The sequence below is a fragment of the Chlamydotis macqueenii genome, chromosome 20, assembly GCF_036417535.1.
Source record: "Chlamydotis macqueenii isolate bChlMac1 chromosome 20, bChlMac1.mat, whole genome shotgun sequence".
NCBI classification, from domain to species: Eukaryota; Metazoa; Chordata; class Aves; order Otidiformes; family Otididae; genus Chlamydotis; species Chlamydotis macqueenii.
The window spans coordinates 6,928,319-6,946,250 of NC_141575.1; the positions used below are offsets into that span (position 1 = coordinate 6,928,319).

At 57.7% G+C, this 17,932-nt stretch overlaps 1 protein-coding gene across 1 annotated transcript; it reads left to right on the top strand.

Annotated features, from left to right (window-relative positions):
* The first annotated feature begins 55 nt into the window (after positions 1-55).
* SLC27A4 (solute carrier family 27 member 4) lies at positions 56-11,061 on the top strand. Its single transcript, XM_086764087.1, has 13 exons — positions 56-157; positions 3,577-3,743; positions 4,388-4,782; positions 5,499-5,657; positions 6,027-6,096; positions 6,178-6,269; positions 6,766-6,875; positions 7,300-7,509; positions 7,759-7,885; positions 8,066-8,203; positions 8,365-8,529; positions 8,962-9,108; positions 9,367-11,061. Exons 2-13 carry the CDS (start codon positions 3,583-3,585, stop codon positions 9,522-9,524), a joined length of 1,932 nt encoding a protein of 643 aa, XP_086620213.1. The 5' UTR covers positions 56-157; positions 3,577-3,582; the 3' UTR covers positions 9,525-11,061.
* The last annotated feature ends 6,871 nt before the right edge of the window (positions 11,062-17,932 follow it).

A 17,932-nucleotide genomic window follows, 5' to 3' on the forward strand; every position in this document is an offset into this window, starting at 1 on the left:
CGCGGGGCCGGACCGGTAGAGCCGGGCGGGACTACAACTCCCGGTGGGCCTCGCTGCGAGCCCCGCCCCGTGCCGCAGCGGCGGGCGGGCCCCGCTCCTTCTCCCGGCCGTGCTCCCGGTGCAGGTGGCCGGGCCGCAGCGGACGCCCCGGAGCCCGGTAAGAGCGCGGCACCGTTCCCCTCCCTCCCTCCCTCCGTGACTTCCCGGCGCCGCCGCTGAGGCGGCCACGCTGCCTCCCCACCGGCGACCGGGCGGGGCCGCTGCGGCCCACGGTCTCCTCAGGAGGCGCCGCGGCCCTGCGGGCGGTACCGCGGCCCCTCAGCCCCCCTCCCCGGTCTCCTGTTGAGGCACCGGGACCCCTCAGCCCCCCTCCCCGGTCTCCTGTTGAGGCACCGGGACCCCTCAGCCCCCCTCCCCGGTCTCCTGTTGAGGCACCGGGACCCCTCAGCCCCGCTCCCCGGTCTCCTGTTGAGGCACCGGGACCCCTCAGCCCCCCTCCCCGGTCTCCTGTTGAGGCACCGGGACCCCTCAGCCCCCCTCCCCGGTCTCCTGTTGAGGCACCGGGACCCCTCAGCCCCCCTCCCCGGTCTCCTGTTGAGGCACCGGGACCCCTCAGCCCCCCTCCCCGGTCTCCTGTTGAGGCACCGGGACCCCTCAGCCCCCCTCCCCGGTCTCCTGTTGAGGCACCGGGACCCCTCAGCCCCCCTCCCCGGTCTCCTGTTGAGGCACCGGGACCCCTCAGCCCCCCTCCCCGGTCTCCTGTTGAGGCACCGGGACCCCTCAGCCCCCCTCCCCGGTCTCCTGTTGAGGCACCGGGACCCCTCAGCCCCCCTCCCCGGTCTCCTGTTGAGGCACCGGGACCCCTCAGCCCCCCTCCCCGGTCTCCTGTTGAGGCACCGGGACCCCTCAGCCCCCCTCCCCGGTCTCCTGTTGAGGCACCGGGACCCCTCAGCCCCCCTCCCCGGTCTCCTGTTGAGGCACCGGGACCCCTCAGCCCCCCTCCCCGGTCTCCTGTTGAGGCACCGGGACCCCTCAGCCCCCCTCCCCGGTCTCCTGTTGAGGCACCGGGACCCCTCAGCCCCCCTCCCCGGTCTCCTGTTGAGGCACCGGGACCCCTCAGCCCCCCTCCCCGGTCTCCTGTTGAGGCACCGGGACCCCTCAGCCCCCCCCCGGTCTCCTGTTGAGGCACCGCAGCCCTTCTCCTCAGCGGGCTGCGGGGCTCCCCCCGCCGGTACCGGCTCTCCCCGGGCCTGGCCGGGGTTAGGGGTGGAGGGTCCCGGTTGCAGCCCCGGTGCGAGGCCTTCATGGGCCTCCCGGTCCTTCTGCCTCCATCAGAAGGGGATGGTGCTGTGCTGGTCGCCCTCCTTGTTGGGGGTGAGTCCGCCGGCCACGGGGAAGGACGGGGAGGGTGAAACGGGGGGGACCCCCGTTTCACCCTCCCCGTCCTTTCCCGTGGCCGGCGGACTCACCCGTGTCACCCTGCCCAGCCCCAAGTTGCGGGGGCAGGTGCCTCCCCAGCTGGTGATGGTGTCTCTGGGGATCCCCCAGCCCCTAGAGCTTGACCGTTAGCGCCGGGGGTCTTCTTGGAGCCCGGTCGCCTGCCTGTGGTCCCCCGCTGCGACCGGCTCCCCGGGCTCTGCTCGGGTCTCTGTGCCCCCCGGGGTGATGGATCCCTGCGGTTTTGCCTTCGTGCCCGCTGGCTGTGGAGCTACAGGCAGGTCTTAATTTTCTCAGTGCTGATGCAGTCAGACAAGACCTGCATCCTTAACGGCGGAGCTGGAGGTCCCTGGCAGCAGTGCACCGGTTGTCTCTCGGTGATGTCGCACCGGTTCTCTCTCAGCGGGAGGCACTGGGCACGCCGGCGTGAGGCGGAGATGCGAGCGGAGGATAAGAGGGACCTATCTGGGCCCGTCTCGCCTTACAGTGGGAGATGAAGCACCTTGCTGCCCACACAGAGCGTGGCTCCCCCACTGCTGGCTCTCCGCGTTTGTCTGATGTGAGCGTGTAACAAAGGGCTCGGGTCTTGGCCGAGGACGGCAGTTTGATGGTGATCTAAGAGCTGCCCTGTTTAACTGCGGAGAGAGGCTCCTCAGCAAAAATGGAGCGGGTCCTGCCCTGCTAAAAGGCCGAGGAACTGTGTTGTGGGAGCTCAGGCCTGGGAGGTGTCTGGTGGAGAGGGCTCAGAGGCTGCCGGCACAAGCAGGGATCTCTGGGCAGGAGCTGCGGATGAGGGGACGTCCCCAGGCCTCTGAGCACCGGAGCATCCCTGCCTGCTGCCGGTGACACGGCTGGGAGGTGAGACAGCCCGTGTGACGTGCCGGGGCATGGTGACCACGTGGCGCTGCCTCAGCTCCCACCCTGCCAGCCTCTCATACCCAATCTGCAGAGCCTCCCCGGACCTGGGCTGACTGCAGAGAGCAGAGGGAAAGCCACGAGCGTGGCTCCCAGCCCCACCGGCTGCGGCAGAGCCCACCCAGGGCTGCCAGCTTTGGAGCAGTGAATACACCTTGAAGAAGGAAAGGGAAATGACGTGAGTGTTTCCTTCCTCCTTGGCCTGCATCCATGCCAGGAAGGACCAGTTTTATCTAGGAGCCCTTGAGCTGCGAGGACCACATCACCGTCGCTTTCCTCTGCCCGATGCTGTTGCCTGAAAAGAGCCTTTGCTCGGTCTCCTGCGAGTCTCAGAGCCACATCTGGCTGTTTGGGATGGGGACAGAGGTGCTGGTTTTGGGGGACAAGTACCAGAGACTGAGTTGCTGTCCACAGGGCATGGGGCCGGGGGTCTGAGCGCTCCTGGCAGCAGCGCTAGCCCTTGTTCTGCCCGCTCCAGCCTTGCCAGGGCGAGCCTGTGCCTGGCCTTGTCCCCGGCCCGCTCTGGCGGTGTCTCCAGCAGAGCCAGGCCAGGAAGCTGCCCGCTGACATGAGGGTTTGCAAACACAAGCAGAGCTCAAAGGTCTGAGTTTCCTGTCCTTGTTCCTGTCTGAGCTGTATTGGGGAGCGTGTGAAGCTGCGTTCTCTCAGCCGTGCTAGCTGTCCCGAGCCAGGCGTGCAGGAGAGCTAATGCTGGGGTTCTGGGACACCTGGGCTATGGGGACAGAGCCCTGGGGTGGGGAGGAATTTAGAGCTGGGCTTTTCCTGGGCTGAAAGTGAGGAGCTGAGCCAGCCCTGCCTGGTGTCGCCCTGGTGCCTGCCAAACATCTGTACAAGATCTCCTGCCGTGACTCTGCTCCCACATCCGTGAAGTGACTTTATCCTGCATCTCATGCTGCTGGGGCGCGGCCGTGCTCCTGGCTGGTGTGCAGGATGTGGCTCCCCGGGTGGGAATGGCCAGGCTCTTGGCTGGCACTAAGCAGTGCTTTGCCGGTGGCTTAATTGGAGGCCATTTCCATGGTCCAGTAAAGTTACGTCTGTGGGAGCTCTGGGCTGCTGGGTTACGTCCTTGCTGCCGGGAAGAGTGATGACTCAGGGACCTCATCCAGGAAATTGGGGGCTGCTAACGCATCCCCCACCCGTGGGTTTGTTATCACCAAGTCCAGTGTGCATGGGTTGATGGCCGTGGTTTCTTTCTCTCCGCAGGCCACGATGCTGCGTCTGGCTGCTTTTGCAGCACTGCTGCTGTTCTTCAGGGTCAGTTTGGAGCTGTCCTGGGCCCAGGCCATCCCTGCTCTCTTCATCTTTTACCTGGGATCCGGTGGATGGGACTTCTTCCTCATATTCATCAAGACAATACGAAGGGATGTCACGTAGGTGTCCTGGCCAGGATGGCCCGACCATCCACCCTCCCCCTCTCCCGGTGTATGTGTGAGCGCGGCCCCCGGCTCCTTGCACTGCCCTGGGTTTCTGCTGGCAGCCGGCCCAGCTGGAAGGAGATCTCCCTTTGCCGCGCCCGGGTGGCTCCAAACTGTGGGGCAAAGTTTTCACGGGGAAGATAGATTTCAGCTGAGCTCTGAAGTCTAGTGACTGTCCTTGTACTTCACCCTGTCCCTACAACTGCTGGCCTGGCACCAGGTGCCTATGCAGGGTCAGTTCTGAGTTGGTACCAGGCTGTGCCAGCTCCTGGCAAGGATTTGTGGGAAGGGAGCGGTGGCACCTCTTGGAGAGCACCTGAGGCTCAAAGATGCCCCTTTGATCAGGGACATCCCTGTCTACAGCCTTCCAAAACACATCTCTCCCTGGCCTCCACCAGTTCTTGGCTATGAGACCTCTGCTTATGTTCACACAGCTCAGGGGAGCACCCAGGGCTGCTGCTGACCTAGGGTGGGGCCTGGAACAGCGCTGGGCTGTTGGAGCTCCTAGCAAGGTCCTCGTGCCATGCTGGCTTTGCTGGAAGAAGTGGTTTTGCAGGGGTCACTGAGCAGATGCCCTCTTGCTTCCCTTCCTTTGGCAGCACGGGGCTGGTCCTGTTGCGGGTGAAGTGGCAGGTGTGGAGGCACGTGAGGGAGAAGAACACAATCGCCAAGATCTTCCAGAAGACCGCGAGCAAGTATCCAGAGAAGACGGCACTGATCTTTCAAGGCACAGGCGAGAGCTGGACCTTCCGGCAGCTGGACGAGTACTCCAACCGGGTGGCCAATTTCTTCTATGGCCAAGGCTTCCGCTCTGGTGACGTGGTGGCTCTTTTCATGGAGTCCCGCAATCAGTACGTGGGGCTGTGGCTCGGCTTGGCCAAGATCGGGGTGGAGACCGCCCTCGTGAATTCCCACCTGCGCATGGAGGCCTTGCTGCACTGCATCACCATCTCCAACTCCAAGGCTGTGGTTTTCGGGGTGGAGATGATGGAAGGTGAGGGGCAGGAAGATGTGTCAAGGGTGCTTTTCAGCGGGATGTGTCTAGTCTGTGGATTTAGTGTTCCTTTCCTGCCCACCACAGTGCAGGGATTGGGAACAGAATGAACAGATGAATTATCCAGGAATTGGATCTGTTGTTTTGTTGTGGTTTGTTTTTTTTTTTTTCTTGTTGGTCCCTTCGAATACTGGGCAGAATCTGGAGCTGGGCAGGATCTGGAGTTCAGTGCTGTCTGACTCCCAAGCAGGCCAGCCTGAATGTGAGGATCCTTCCTTGTGCCTCTTGGGTCCATCCCCTGCGAGGAGCCCTGGGCTGGGCTGGGCCTGCCCCACTGCACGGGACAAGCCTCTCCTTGCTCTCCGTGGCTGTTAACCACCTCCCTGCAGCACCTCGGCTCCAGCTCCTCGTGTGTTTCAGCCAACGCCTCTGAGGTTGATGGTGTCAACAGACCTCTTGGCACCAAAGAGGTTTTGGCTGGGGAGAGGTGGAGAACAGGATCTTCTAGTCCCTGAAGAGGCCTGGGCTGTGGCCCCAGCATCTGTTAATCATGGGAACATCTGCCTGGGATGGTTGTCAGCCCTTTGGGGACTCTGCTGAGCACAGCAAGGGTACTGCTACCCAGGGCAGTGTATTCCTGAGACTGGGAGGGCAGGGGATCTTCGTGCTGTAACCACCCTGCAGTCTTCCTCCATCTCCCCTCTTTACTTTCTCAGCAATGCAGGAAGTGCAGCCATCCCTGGAGAAATCTGTCCCTCTCTTCTGGTCAGGGGAAGGAAGCCCCGAATCCGTGCTTCCTGGTGCGAAACACCTGGACCCCCTCCTGCAGATGGCCCAGCGGCACCAGCCAGCGCCCCCTGATAAGGGCTTTCTTGGTAGGTGGTCAGCTCTTGGGGGCCAAACTTGCAGGGGTGTTTTTGTGGGTCAACCAGTTACAACACTGGCAAGAACGCCTGCTCGGGATGCTGATGGCAGATGTCTGCAGCAGGGCCTGGGGTGTTTGGGATGGGTATTACTGCGGTGTCAAGCCCGGCCCTGTGTGGAGCGGTATCCTGTCGTGCCCTCTGTGTGTCCAACAGACCTGATCTGCTCAGGTGAACCCAGCGTGTTCTTGGTGCTGTCACATAAAAAAAATTCTGGCTCAGCTGGCACGAGCAGAGCGTATAAATTTGACTTGTCCCCCTCTCCCGGTTCAGCCAGCTCTTAGATTGGGTATATGACCTTGTCTCCTCGTTGCTCTCCAGACAGACTGTTCTACATCTACACCTCCGGCACGACGGGGCTGCCCAAGGCTGCCATTGTGGTGAACTGCCGGTAAGGCCGTGGGCAGGGCTTGGGTGAGGATGGGGCTGAGCTCTGGCCCTGCTGACACATCCCTTCGCCCTCCTGCCCCAGGTACTTCCGCATGTCCAGCTTAGTTTTTTATGGTTTTCGCATGAGGCCTGACGATGTGATGTACGACTGCCTTCCGCTCTACCATGCTGCAGGTAAGGCGTGCCGTACGGAGCCTTGCGTGCCGGGACCATCTCTTCCCCTCAGCCGAGCCCAGGGCTCAGACTGGAAGCTGGTGTAGCAGCCATCTCTGTGGCAAGGAGGAGCTGATCGACACTTTCTGCTTTTTGCCTGGGAGCCAAGAATCAATCAGGCTGGCTTTTGGAGTGGGGAGCGTGCAGGGGGGTGATATCCCAGCTCCTAGGCGGCTTTGGAAGAGGTGCTCCTTATTGCTGCTCCCCGTGGAGAATCAGGGGGAAGGGGAAGCGGTGCCTGCCTGGCTGGCTGAGACATGCTGGGATATCAGGTGCAAAGTGCTGCCCCAGATCTCGCTGCCATGTGTCTCCTCCCCGGTGCCTATGGTCCTGGGGGATTTGGCTAGGTGAACACCCGTCTGCTGTGGCCTCCACCTGGTCCCACCAGGCCTCTCGCCAAGCGGGCTGAGCTGGAGGTGTCTGGGGACTGAGGGCTCCCATGGCTGCCTCTCCGCAGGGAACATCGTGGGGATCGGGCAGTGCCTGCTGCAGGGCATGACAATCGTCATCCGCAAGAAATTCTCGGCCTCGCACTTTTGGGAGGACTGCGTGAAATACAACTGCACGGTGAGACCGTGAGGCAAGGGGCCAGCCGGGACTGGGGAACGGAGCCTGTGGTTCTGTGCCATGCTGGGGAGACCCCAGCCGCTGGAAGAGGGGGAGACTTGGACTGGTTCTACCTGTCCATCCCAAAGCATCTTCCAAGGTGGTGAGGCTGTGTTCTTCCCACCTGCGGTGGTTCTCTGCATGTCCAAACCCTTCCCGTACTCCAGCATTAGCAAGGAGGTCTTGGATAGGTTTCACAGACTGGAGGAGTGGGTTAACTGGGGAGGGACAGGCACTGGACAAGCTAGCAGGACTCCTGGGTTTTACCACAGCCTCTTTAGGGGACTTTGGGTGCATTGTGCCATTCCTCCTTGCCCTGAAACCTCAAACACGCTGGGGCCTGGCAAAAGGGTCCTAGTGAGTCTTTCCTCTCCATCCCTCCCAGATTGTGCAGTACATTGGGGAGATTTGCCGCTACCTGCTGAACCAGCCCTACCAGGAGGTGGAGCGGCAGCACCGGGTGCGCATGGCACTGGGCAACGGGCTGCGGGCCTCCATCTGGCGAGAGTTCATGGCCCGCTTCGGCATCGCCCAGGTGGCCGAGTTCTACGGGGCCACCGAGTGCAACTGCAGCCTGGGAAACTTCGACAACAACGTAAGGCCCCACCACCCTCCCCGTGTCCCACAGAGTGCCTGCTGGCCTGGGGAGGGTTGGAAACCCAGACAGGCTGTTTCACTCTGGTTTCTTGCTCCAAGAGGCTTGGCATGGGTTGCCATCCACCCAGAGGGGTTTTGGCTGTTGTGCCGTGCCAGCTCTCTGGTGTCCTGGATGTGTGTGGGCAGCAGGCTTGGGGCAGGAGAGATGCCTCCTCTGTCCCTGATTCTGAGCTCTTTTCTGTCCTAGGTTGGCTCGTGCGGCTTCAACAGCAGGATCCTACCGGGCGTGTACCCCATCAGCTTGGTGAAGGTGGATGAAGACACCATGGAGCTGATCCGGGGGCCGGACGGTGTCTGCATCCACTGCAAACCAGGTGAGGGCAACCACCGGGCTAAGTCTCCTCACCTCTGTGCGAATGTTTCCCCCTGTACTTCAAGCTAATTTACCTAGGTTTGACTCTGCTCAGTTAAACCCCACCAACCCCATTGGATGCCCTTTTTACTTACGTGCGGGTGGTTGCTTCCCCCCTTCAGCCCCTCTTTTCTCCCCGCAGGGGAGCCGGGGCAGCTGGTGGGCCGCATTGTCAAGAGCAACCCCTTGCAGCACTTTGACGGCTATCTGAACCAGTCAGCCACCAACAAGAAAATCGCCCGGGATGTGTTTACAAAAGGGGACGCTGCTTATCTCACAGGTGAGCAAGCAGGGCCCTTCCTTCCGCTGAGAGTGCAGGAGAAGGGTACCTGGGTGGGCGTGGGGGCTGTCCCAGGCTAGTGGCACTGCCCTGAGATGCCCCAGGGTTGCTCCTGGCCCTGCTGACACCTCATTTTGTGCCTATTCTTCACTTTTCTGTAGGGGATGTCCTGGTGATGGACAAATACGGCTACATGTACTTCCGGGACCGCACCGGGGACACATTCCGCTGGAAGGGGGAAAATGTCTCCACCACAGAGGTGGAGGGGACGCTGAGCCGCATCCTCAACCTGACGGACGTGGTGGTTTATGGAGTGGAGATCCCAGGTAGCTGAGAGGGAAGAGGACGATCAGGGGAGGCAAGCGGGCCTGCATGTCCTGCACATCCAGATTGATGCGTTTTTTTGCAAGGGGCTGGACCGAGGCCCTCCATGGGTGAGCTGGGAAGAGGCCACTGGGGAACCAGAGGGTTCCTTTCCTCTCTCAAGCTTTGGTCTGATTCTGGCTGGTTTGGAAGGACTCTGCATCCTTTCTGGACAGGTTGCAAGTGCCTCCTCTGGGACAAGATGACCGTGACCGCAGGGTGTCGCTGGTAGCCTTAGCTGCAGGGTGGTGACACAGCCGGTGACACAGCTGGATGCACCAGCGCTTTGGTACAAAGCAGGATCTGTGCCAGAGGCTTCGCTGGCGCCGGGCAGAGTGAGATGATGCCACAGGGACAGTGTGTCTGAGTGCTCTCCCTTCTTTTCTGCCTCTTAGGGATTGAAGGGAAGGCAGGAATGGCAGCCATTGCCGACCCGGAAAACTCCTGTGACCTAGAAGTCTTTGCCAGTGAGCTGAAAAAGGCCCTGCCGCTGTATGCGCGGCCCGTCTTCCTGCGGTTCCTGCACGAAGTCTCCAAGACAAGTGAGCTGCGGCGTGCACTCTCGTGCTGGGCACAGGGCTTGGGGGGAAACCTGGTTACGGAGGCTGATCTGCAGTAGGGTCAGGATGGAGCCCGTCTGCCCCATAAAGGCCCTCTGCCCCATAGAGCCCCTATCCAGTTCCTCTGATGGTTTGGAGGCGTGGGGGTGCGAGGCTGGATCTGAGGCAGCACAGGGGCAGTGGGGATGGGAGCTGTTTGCAGCCAATGATTCCTCATTCCTCCTTCCCTCCCTGCTCCAGGCACTTACAAGTTCCAGAAGATGGAGCTGCGGAAGCAGGGCTTCGACCCCGCGCTGGTGAAGGACAGGTTGTATTTCCTGGACTCCAGGCAAGGCCGCTACCTGCCGCTGGACCAGGCAGCGTTCGACAGGATCCAGTCGGGACAGCAGAAGCTGTAACTGGTGGGGCTCCAGCAAGGCACCTCCCGGAATCTTGCTGGGGAGAGAGGGGCAAGGCAGGCGCTGGGGAAGAAAAGGTTCAAGGAGTGATATAAAGGCACACTAGAGATCTTATTTGGCGAGTTTTACAGATAACGGTTTGAGGGGAACGCAGAGGGGACCAGGGGGAGGGGGATGGTTACATACCAAAGCATAGACTCATTATGGCTTTATTTTCTACTTGGTACAGTGGTGGTGGTCCTGTGCCACGGGAGGGGCAGGGCCCCGGCCAGTTGAGGAGGGGTGAGGTGCCCCTGCCATTCCGCTTTGCTTTTCCTGCCTTTCCCTCCATTTTCCTGCCTGCAGCAACCCTTCCTTGTGAAGGCCATGAAGGGACCAGTGCTGGGCTCTTTCCTCACTCCTCCACCAAGCAGGCAGCTCCTCCTTGGCACAGGGCCCCGGCTGGCAGAGGGAAGCTGGGTGCCAGGCGCAACCCGTGTCCCCTGCATGGCCCCGCTGGTGTGTTTTTGCTGTGAATCAGGGGAGCAGGGTAGTGCTGGGCTCAGGAGAGGGACAGGGATATGTTTCTGCCATGCCTTGCCTTCTCCTGGGGATGACATTTCTATTTTTCACAATCACACGCACATTATATTATATTATATATGTATTATACACGCTGACTTTTTTTTTTTTTTCAATCTTAATTTATTGTCTGTACTTTTGAATGTGTCCCGGGCTTGTGCAGTAGGTGGAGGAGCAGCCCAGACCTGTCCTCTCTTGGAGAGTCCTTCTCTCTCTCGCAGGGAGACGGGATGCTCATCTGGGACTGATTCTCCTCTTCCAGCATGGGGGCAGCTGTGTATGTCCTTGTGGCCTTGCTCCATGGTGAAGGACACGAGCAAACCCTGCTATCTTGTGGACACTTCTCTGGGTCTTCTACTTCCACCTTTTGTGGATGCAGCTTTGTTTCGTGCACCTTCTTCCTTGCAGAAAGCAGGTGGGAGAGTGGGAATGAAGGGCCTGGTTTGCCTTTGCTTAGACTTACTCAGCACCACGGAGCAGCCCTTGGGGCTTTTCTGCTGTGATGTCTGTGCCCTGAACAGGGGAGGCAACTTGCCTAGGGGAGAGAAAGTGCTCCGCAGGGTGGTCTCTGCGAGAGCCTGATTTCATGGGCTCTGCGTCCCTTCCCGCAAGAGCCCTCCCTGTCTCCGCTGCAGGAGATGGGCCCCGAACTGAAATGTTCATGTTAAACACCTGACTTGCGCTATGTGAATTCCCCGCGTTGTGTCTGATGTGGATCAGCCTTGGCAGCGATGTCCAATTCCAGTCCTTGGAGACCATGCAGAAACGTCTGTTGCAGAGAAAACTCTGGATTGGGGTTTATTTATTTATTTTTTTTTATGATTTGTTTTTGTGCTTTTTGCAGGGTTACTCCTTAAAATGACATCCGTCTTTTGTGAGGGCAGGGCGTGTCTGCTTTTCTAGCTGTGCTTCCACACCAACGTACCTGCCTGCCCCAGTCTGTCCTGTCCTCACGATTAAATGCGAGTATGGGCTACGCTGGCGTTTCCTACCTCTTCCTTCTGCAGTGCTGCGGTGTGTGGGGAGGCGGGAAACTGTGCCGGTTTGGGAACTGGGAAATGCCGCTCCAGAGCACGACCTCCCTGTGCAGACTTTAGCTCATCTTTACCCTTGCTTCTGGGTTTGATGACTGTGTGAAAACTACTTATTGATTACCCTCTCCACCAACTCTCCATTCCCTTTCTCCTGGTCCTGTTCTCAGCGTTGCCATCCCAGTTGGTCCTGGCCCAGTTCTCTGTGTTTACCCTGGCACAGCTGGCTCCTCTGCCCCTCTCCCGTTCCTTCTTTCCTCTTCCTGCTGCTTCCTCTCTCCATGTTTGTCCATGCTTAACCTCCGAGCTCATTTCTGCCCTTGCAGACAAGTTTTTTGGTACCCATTCCCCTTCCCCTTGCCGCCAGAACCATCTTTTTAGACCCTGTGCATCCAACCCTGGGGACAGGAGAAACCGGCTCCTTCGTGGTACGTGGGTACCAGGGAGAAATGTCTTGCATGAGCCTGGGTGAAGTGTGTTGGCTGGTGAGACGCACCATGGGAAAAGTGTTGGAAATTTGCATCCATTATAGGTCAGATGCACCTTCAGGCATGCTCAAATTGGCTCCTCCAGCATCTCAAACTAAAATTAAAGCTTTTAGCTTATTCAGTCCCCTGGACACAGTGACTCTGGGCAAGGCTCAGCTTGGAGCTGTATCTGGCCTCTGCATCCAGCTCCAGGTGGGGACAGGGACGGGCGGGGACAGGAGGAGCGCAGGATGGCAGAGCAGTGTGGTCTGACGCTGCTGGAAGGGTGCAGCTTCTGGGACAGCTTTTGTCCTGAAGCAGCGTCCCAGCTCGGTGGAAAACAGGCCTTATCGCCACAGCCCTGCAGTGCCTGTGTGGTTCATCATTCAAAAAAGGTGGCTTTGCCAGTGGAGGGGGTCATATTTAGGGGCCTTGGGGTGTCCCCAGGCTTCAGGGGGCTGGTGCAGAGTGTGCAGCGATAGCTGCCCCCTCTGCAGACGCTCAGGTCCCACTTTTGGATGCTGTTCCTCTCGCAGCTGCCGGTGGAGGGCAGGCTGGGCTCTGCAAATGTCTCACCTCGGTGATCGGGGAGGGGGAACCTCTTTAAGGGCTCCCCTGGGGGGTTCAGAGCCCTGGGAAGTGGTTGGGGGACAGGTCAGGCCCTGTCTGAGGCGGAGAGGAAGTTTTGGGTGCAGACGATTGTGCTGGGTGTGAGGCCAGCGGTAATCCCAGGCACTGGTGTTTCCCTTCGCTCCTGACCGGAGCTTCTGCCTGGCAAAGGCTTCGGCAGCACAGAGATCACTTTCTTTTGCTGGGTGGGTGGTGGGCATCGATCCAAATCGCCCAGCCTCACCCAGCCCTCTGCTAAAGGGAATGGGCGAAAGCTTGGCCTCCCTCAAGTCAGCCCTGGAGGAGGATGGTTTGAAGGGATACAGGATACGGGAGCGCTGCTCTCCCGTGCTGGAAGAGCTGGCCGTGCTGCCCTGCACACAACGCTGCTCTGAAGGAAGAGGGGCCATGGCGCAAGGCTCAGCATGGTCCTTCTGTCTGTCTGAGAGCAGGTCAGGTTAAAAAAGCCAAATAAATTCCGCATTTGCGGCACCGCCTGTTAAACACAGGTGCAAAATAGCATTGGAAGCTGATGGATGTACGGCAGTTATTTATTTGTAAGTCAGCCCATGCAAGTGGAGGCCTGCTTCTATTGTTGGGTTTCAGAGACGGACAGGGCTCACGCAGGCAGCCGAGGCTCATGCTGGTGCCGACACAGCTGAGGGGCTGGGATCTGGCTGGAGCGGAGCAGGGAGCTCACCCCGAGCCCCGCGTTCCCAGCCGGCTGCGTTGGGGAGGAAGGTCGCTGTTACAGGGTGCAGGCAAGAGGAGCAGGATGGGGCTCCCCCAGGGTGAGAGCTCCCATTCCAGGGAGAGAGGGGCTGCTGAACGACTGGGAAACAGCTCAGCAAAATGCATAGTGAGCTCTGATATGTTACACAGGCCTTCCATAGAGGGGACCTGGCGATGCTGACAGCACCGCGGCGTGGGGAGGGTTAAAAGTAGCCGCTCTGGTCCCCGCTGGAGATCTGGTGGCTGGGGACAATTCACCGTTTGGGCTGCGTTTATCCTTACTGAGGAGGGTTGTGTCGTACTTGGCAATGCGTCGAGACTCCCTGCAAAACCCAGCTACACCAATTAAAGAGTTTTTCCGCTGGCTGTCAGCTTTGAGTTGAAATCTCGGGGCCTTTTTTAAAGTCGCAGCTCCTCTGGAAAAATGCGGCTGTAGTGCAAGCCGCCCTGAAAAGCTCTCAGCTGTGGAATACCAGTGCAAGTGCGGTGCTGAGCCCGGGATCAATGCTGGGACAAAATCCTTCCAGCAAAGACATGTTTGGAAAGAAGCAGCCAGTGCTTAATCTTACTCTGATTTTTTTTAAATTTCTTTTTATTTGTGCACTTTTAAGGAAGAAGCTAATTGAATCCTCGTTATATGGTTAGAGACACCTTGCAAGACTTATCTCCTTTGATCAATAAGCTATGCTGGCTCAACAGCTGCATATAGATAAAAGTACTATATATAAAGTATGAGGTATTATTCCTTTTTAATTAAAATACTTTAAAAGCTGTTTGCATGAGGTTAGGAAAACATTAAAATCCTTTCCTGGGTTATTATTAGCCTATTAATTTAAGCAAAGCCAAAGAGCTTTACAAACCAAATGTACTTTTCACCATGGAGATGACTGTGTCTCCCAGACCCTGCATCCTGGACAGTGACAATAATATTAGGAAAAATAATGCTGCAACTTTCTCTCTGATCAGCGTCTTTTTCCAGCTCTAGGTCCAGCTCAGCCAGGCCACGCTTGGTATGCAAAACTGGAGTGTATTTTAGCCTAAATGCAGGCAGGGGCTTTGCAAGCTGCGCAGGACCTTTCTGGGTAAAATTAATTTCTGCTGCTGAGAAAGCCTGTGACAATTTTTAACAGCGCATCTCTCCAGCCTCCTCCTGCCACTCTTGGCATGCTAGAGTCTTCCCAAACAATGACGGCCGCCCGCTTCTCCGCACGCTGGTGAGCTAGCTTTGCCTTTAAGCAGCGACAGGGAAACGTTCTGGACTAAAGAAGGGCCTGTCCTTTGGTGCACTCTTTAGAAATGGAAATACGCGATACCCCTGAGTGGTTCCAGCGTAACCAGGAGCAGGGCCAGGGACGGCTTCTCCCTCTCCAGTTTGAAGGGGCTGTGTTGCGGGGGATTCCACCAAAATTATGGTCTGTGGGGAGAGCCTGCATCTCGTCATCCTGCGTGCAGAGGGAAGGGACGGCAGCTTTCCTCCTTAAAGCAGAAAGGCCTCACTAGGGCAGCGAGTGTCTTTAGGGCTGTTTGCTGCTTGGCGCCTGAACAGCACGGGGTGGCCAGGCTGTGCTGCAGGGTGAGGCTCAGGGAGCAGAGGAGGGGTCCTGCTCGGCTCTTTTTGAGCCTGGCCCATTTCAGTGGCAAATCCAACCTTCCAAAATAACCTGGGGTTTGAGCCTCTTTTCTCCTAGTTAATTAAAAATCCTGCGCATAGGCACAGATGACGCCAAGCCAGGCTCTGGGAGAGCTTTGGGCAGTGGGTGTCACGCAGTACAGGCTGGCAACCTTGGGAACTGCAGAAGAGGGTGACTCTGCCCAAGGTGGGGACAACCCCCTGCTCAGGAGGCGGTTCGTTGCCCAGATCTCCCCAGATCCCTCACCAAAGGATCCCAGGCTTGTGAAGTGGGATATGACCCCTGCTATGCCACATCTCCTTCCTCAGTACGGCCCTGCCTTCCTCGAGGATGTTGAGCTCTCCCTGGGGACGCCGGCATCTCACCAGCCCGTGCAGGAGTCCAGGGTCTGATCCTGCCTTGGAGCTGACAGCTCCCATGACGCGCTCCGGGCCTTGCAGACCCCCAGCTCTGTGCTAATAGAGGGCCGAGGAAGCCAGGGCGGCCAAAGCATCACTCCTGGGCCACTGGCCATCCAAGTGGCCTCCGGCTTGGCCGCAGGAAGAGGCTAACAGCGGCGGGCGAGCCACCTCAGCTTTGAGTATCAGTTTCAGCTATTCTGGAGGTTAAACGCCTGTTTAGAGCTGCCTATTGAAGGTAGAGCCGGGGGTACGGCATTGTTCGGACGCCCTCCCGCTTTGTCTGGCCGCTTTCAGGGATGCCCTGAATGGGAAGCGCCCCCCCTCCAGCCCAGCACCCCGGCAGAAGGGGGCTCCTGGGGGAGAGGCGCTTCCTCCCACCCTAATGACATTCAGGCCTCCATCGGTTCAGCTCCCGCTTTCTTTCTGCTGCAGTTTAACCCGGGCACAGAGGCCGGGCTCCATCTTACTGATCTCTGCTTGACACCCAATTACCACATGAATGGGAGAGAAAGGCTGCAAAAGGCTTTAACTCCCACTGACCCTCCTTCCCCTCTGCCTGCTTCCCCCTCTCCCCGTCCTACCCCCTCGCCTTTCTCCGGCGGAGGGAGTTCAAAACTGAGACGGGGAAAATCAAACAAAGCCCCGAGTAAGGAAACCCATTGTCACCGCCTCTGCGATGGCTCCCCTTTCGCCAGCTATTGTTCCCCTTGAAGTTTGACTTGCTGTGTGGAAGGATGCGAGCAGCTGTTGGAGCATTCCCCTGATGTTTTATTGAAAAATAATTGAATCGTCAGCTCTCTGATAAAATGTTTCCTCGCAGGGCCAGGCCCCGCCGTTTCTATAAACTAAGTTTCCCTGTAAAACGTAATGGCGACCTAAACCGTTTCCTCCAGAATAAACCCTGGGCGGACGGACGGGGAGCCCCTTCCGCACTCAAGGGGACAGAAGAACCATGCGAACAGCGGGGGGTGGGGGGGGGGAAGCCCAAGACTGAGACAAAAGAAATTAAACCATCTTTATTGCCAGGCTCAATTTCCAACCTGTTCTTTTGTTTGGCGCAGTTGGATTTGCGGGAGGGGAAAGGTGGGCGCAGCCTCTTGCCCCGCATAACCGGGGTGAGCACCACAGCTAGCGGGGTGCCTGGTCCTGCCCAGTGCTCTTCCACGCTTGGGACCAAGTGAGGGATCGGCCATGGAAAATTGGGTATGAAAAGAGAAGTTTAGCCTAAGTAAAGCACAGTGACACATCCCTGGGTTTGAACGGGACGACGGCGTGTTACAGTGAACTGAACCTGGGGTACACGGTCCAGGCAGGAGCTTTGTTCTTGTCTGGTTTTGCTTTATGTGCCTGTTTATCAAATACCATCGATGTTTACAGCACTTTAGAAATAACAATGTCAGCATTGCACTTTCTCGAGGAAATTACGTGCTTGCTTTCCCCATCCCCAAGCATATGCCGCAGAATTTGTGATGCTCTGATTTCAGCACACAGCGAGGAGACGGGACTCGCTCCTCTCCCCAAGCACACGTTGTCCATAAAAACGTCCCCCATATTTCATGTGCTTGCTGACTGTATTTCCAGGGCAATTGTTAGCAGTAACCAGCTTTGAATGCTTCACTGAGCCAAATTGGTATTTATGATTACTATTCTCTTTTTCTTTTTGCTTTTCCAGGGAACCACTAACACCAAATCCGTAATATTTTGTTGCATTTCTGTAACTCGGAAATCGAGATTCTTTTAGGAGCCAGTTGTCCTATTATTTGGCCTCATAAATGATTTCTGGAAGCAAGAAGAATAGCTTATATAAAAGCAGACACTGATCTGGAGACCAGATTACCAGATCCGCTGTATACAGAGCGCCTCAGTCATTTCTGGAGTGTATAGAAGTAAGATTTTTGTCTAAAGCTTCTTTCCTCAGCTATTTTCCCATAAAATCAGTTCAACATCCTGGGCTCTATCTCTGAAATACCCAAAAGCCTCGGGATTTAGAGATATTTAAAATCCATCTGGAATTTTTTTATGAAGACCACGGTCAACAGCTTCACGTCTCTGCCATCACGTAGCATCCCCAGCAGCGATGGCAGCGTTCATCTGCACTGGGGACCGGCCTTTCCTGGGGCCCAGCCCGGAGAATGATCCCCTCCGAGAACAAAAGGCCGTTACAAACACCACCACCTTCTGCTCTCGGGGTTAGGCATACTCTGACCTCTGTTAGCATAAACGAAGAGCAATCTGTCTGCGTAAATTTATGCCCCTGACACATAATGCACCATGTATATGCATTTATATTAGGTTTCTATGTGCATATGTGCACGCGTAGATGTATATTTTTAAATTCAAACCCTCCACTGAGTGGAGGGAGGGTTAAGGCGCTGCAGTTTTTCCACCAGTGCTGCCCAGTGCGGCTTCATGTTGTGGGGGAGAAGAGCCTGCACTGTTGCACAGCCCAGCTGTCACCGCCATGGCTGCATCCCGCCTGTGTACGCGCTTCTCCCTCTGGGGACGGGAGGAGAAAACAAACAGGCGACAGATGTGAGCCGCGTTGTTTAACGCGGTGCTGGAAGGTGCCCGCTGCCGCGGGGATGCGCTGGCAGGGAGAGGCTGCCCCGAGCAGAAGGGGATGCTGAACTGCCGCCCTCTCTGACGCTCAGCAGCGTGTCCTCCATGGCGGCGACAGGAGCGGTCGTTAGTCTCATCCGACCTGGCCATTTCTGCTTCCCCGCTAAAAATTCAAATTAACCGCGAGGCAGCAGGTTGGCTTCGCCGCTGGGAAACATTTGCTGCAGCTCCTTGCCTTTGCACAGCTGAAGCGTCCTCAACATTTGAAAAAAAAAAGGGCTCTGCGTAGGGCAACATGTGAACCTAATGCAGAAATAGGTATTTTAACGGGGAATGGCCCGGTGTCAAGAGCTAGCGCACACCCCTGGCAGCATGGGCTTCCCCTCCAGCAGCCCTGAGGCGTGTGTGTGCCCGGCC

Excerpts from the sequence above, each read along its gene's own strand:
- SLC27A4 (XM_086764087.1), top strand. The coding sequence starts at position 3,583 with ATGCTGCGTCTGGCTGCTTTTGCAGCACTGCTGCTGTTCTTCAGGGTC. Across the intron at positions 8,530-8,961 it reads TTATGGAGTGGAGATCCCAG|GGATTGAAGGGAAGGCAGGA; the intron begins GTAGCTGAGAGG and ends TCTGCCTCTTAG. Across the intron at positions 9,109-9,366 it reads GCACGAAGTCTCCAAGACAA|GCACTTACAAGTTCCAGAAG; the intron begins GTGAGCTGCGGC and ends TCCCTGCTCCAG.